Here is a 2,266-nt window from a genome sequence, read left to right on the forward strand (position 1 = left end):
GCCGACACGCACCTTGAATGAAGTTCCCTAATTTGGCATGAGGATCCTTGGAAGATTGTCATTGAACTGCTGCTATATACATCCTTGGAAGATTATCAAAGAGTCTTGTATTTTTTGATGCTTCTGTTGATGTAAATAGTCCCTGACAAATGACATCATCCATATATATTTATACTAGCGAGGTAAAAAAGAATCATACGCCCCCTTTATGAAAAAAGGAACAGTACATGACATGCTCATGGTTAATTCGGTCTTGGCGTGCAATGATGAACATTGATGACTAAGTAGTCATGATGTATGTGTATCATGATCAACATCCAAGCACACAGTCAGCATACCTATGTTAGGTAAACATATCTCCAGCTACATACGAACACTAACTTGGTGTGTGTGTGTATATATATATATTAGGGTTCTCTCCTCTTCTTTCCCTTCTTTGTAATTGAGTCATTTGCAGATCTTGATCATTAATTATATAAGCAGCCATGAGTAGAGGTGGGAGCTACGGCGGCGGGCAGAGCTCTTTGGGTTACCTTTTTGGTTCTGATGAGCAACCAAGTGCACCTCCGCCTTTGCGCCCGGTTAACCTACCACCATATGGGGTTGACATTACCGTAGAGAAGCCACCGGATAGTGGTTCGGCTGAGAAGAAGCAGGTCTCCAACAATTATCACAGAGCTCAAGGCCAGAATACAGGAAACTTTATTACTGTGAGTTGTCCTCCTCATGTAGGGACATACATACACTAGGTATTTTTATCTGCCACATATGTATGATAATTCACCTCCTTCATGATTTTTTTCAGGATCGTCCATCTACAAAAGTCAAATCAGTGCCAGGAGGGGATTCATCTCTGGGGTACCTGTTTGGAGATAAGTGATGTTTCTTTCTCCAAACTTTGTCTACCTTTAATATTGTGTGGATTTCAAATTCATTACCATGTAAAATAAGGGATTAAGTTCCCGTTGCTGTTAAATTCGAAGAGTGTTGTACTAGCATATGGTGTGTGATTTTCATGTAGATATGACTGAAAATTAGTCAGTTTATGTATTATAAGCACGTAATTTGTATGGTTTATCATCTATATATACTAAGTGAAGCACGATTCCTATTACTATGATATTAATTTGTCCTCATATGATTTTGTTGTTCAATGATGAGGTTTGAAGCATGGCCAAATTTGGAAACAAAAAAAGGGACCCTTCTCATTTTAGCATACCATGTTGTGGTCTAAACCATTTGCAGTTGAGCTTTGTAAAATCTTCACCTTTTCTCATCCCTTTCTCCATTAATTGTTAGCTAAAGACTTGTGATTTCAGTGATCTCTAAAGATTTCTTCTATGGATCTTGTCATGATGCATTACGACATTCCTTGCTTTCCTTCTATGGAAGAAAAATGTTCATAACTGCATGTAAATCTCAAAATAGTTGAGAAAGTGTCTGTGGGTTTTTTCCTCGGTGGTGGTATTTGCTATTTATACTACCATGAACAGGCACTTTTTCCTCATGATATCTTCGGTAGAAAATAATGAAATATAAGTGAAAGGAGTTGAAACCTCATTTTCTTCTTGTATTACAATTGTATTGCATTAACTCGTAACAAAGCTTGAGATTCTCAGTCAAGTTACAATTACTTGGGTTTAATTATCTCTTTCTAAAAAAAATATTACTGTGGTTATTTTTACATTGATCTCTTCATTACACTCTTTCTACCACTTTGGATGACTGAAGAGCCCTAGTCCTCTTTCTATTCCTACATTCTTTCAAGAGATTAAAAATTTGTGATGTTTATATTATTTGTAAGTATTTATCTCTTCTATACTTTCAATTTTGTTTCTATCCGAGTGCAAAAAACTAAATAAATAAAGTATATACTCCAGTTTGCTCTCTGTCACTGAAAAGATGATTCAGCTTTATTTGGAATATTTGAGGCTGTTATATTTTCCACCATCAATATCAAAAAGTAGTATCAATCTTTATATGGAGAAGATGCTTGATTTTAAAATTTTCCCAATTTCTCTTCTCTAAATTCATTATAAGATGGTAGCTTATGGTCAGCTGATGACTAGGATAATTTTCCACAAAAAAACATAAAATTGGATGAACAAGTTCGAACTAATTAAGACTCGGTATGCATCTATGGAAAGCCAAATGAGCAAAAAATAGGGCTGGAAATGAAAATCTTATGGTATAGTCCAACATGTTCAGCACATTAATAAAAGCTTGGTCAATGGTCTCTTATATATTAATTGTTTTCTCCCATACT

The 2,266-nt window shown here is 35.5% G+C and overlaps 1 protein-coding gene across 1 annotated transcript; it reads left to right on the forward strand.

The window, feature by feature from the left end:
* The first annotated feature begins 388 nt into the window (after positions 1-388).
* Positions 389-1,120, forward strand: LOC133700238 (protein SPIRAL1-like 5). The gene is made up of 2 exons (XM_062123791.1): positions 389-710; positions 806-1,120. Exons 1-2 carry the CDS (start codon positions 486-488, stop codon positions 878-880), a joined length of 300 nt encoding a protein of 99 aa, XP_061979775.1. The 5' UTR covers positions 389-485; the 3' UTR covers positions 881-1,120.
* Positions 1,121-2,266: the final 1,146 nt, after the last annotated feature.

Source organism: Populus nigra, chromosome 1, assembly GCF_951802175.1.
Source record: "Populus nigra chromosome 1, ddPopNigr1.1, whole genome shotgun sequence".
NCBI lineage: Eukaryota > Viridiplantae > Streptophyta > Magnoliopsida > Malpighiales > Salicaceae > Populus > Populus nigra.

Excerpts from the sequence above, each read along its gene's own strand:
- LOC133700238 (XM_062123791.1), top strand. The coding sequence starts at position 486 with ATGAGTAGAGGTGGGAGCTACGGCGGCGGGCAGAGCTCTTTGGGTTAC. Across the intron at positions 711-805 it reads ATACAGGAAACTTTATTACT|GATCGTCCATCTACAAAAGT; the intron begins GTGAGTTGTCCT and ends GATTTTTTTCAG.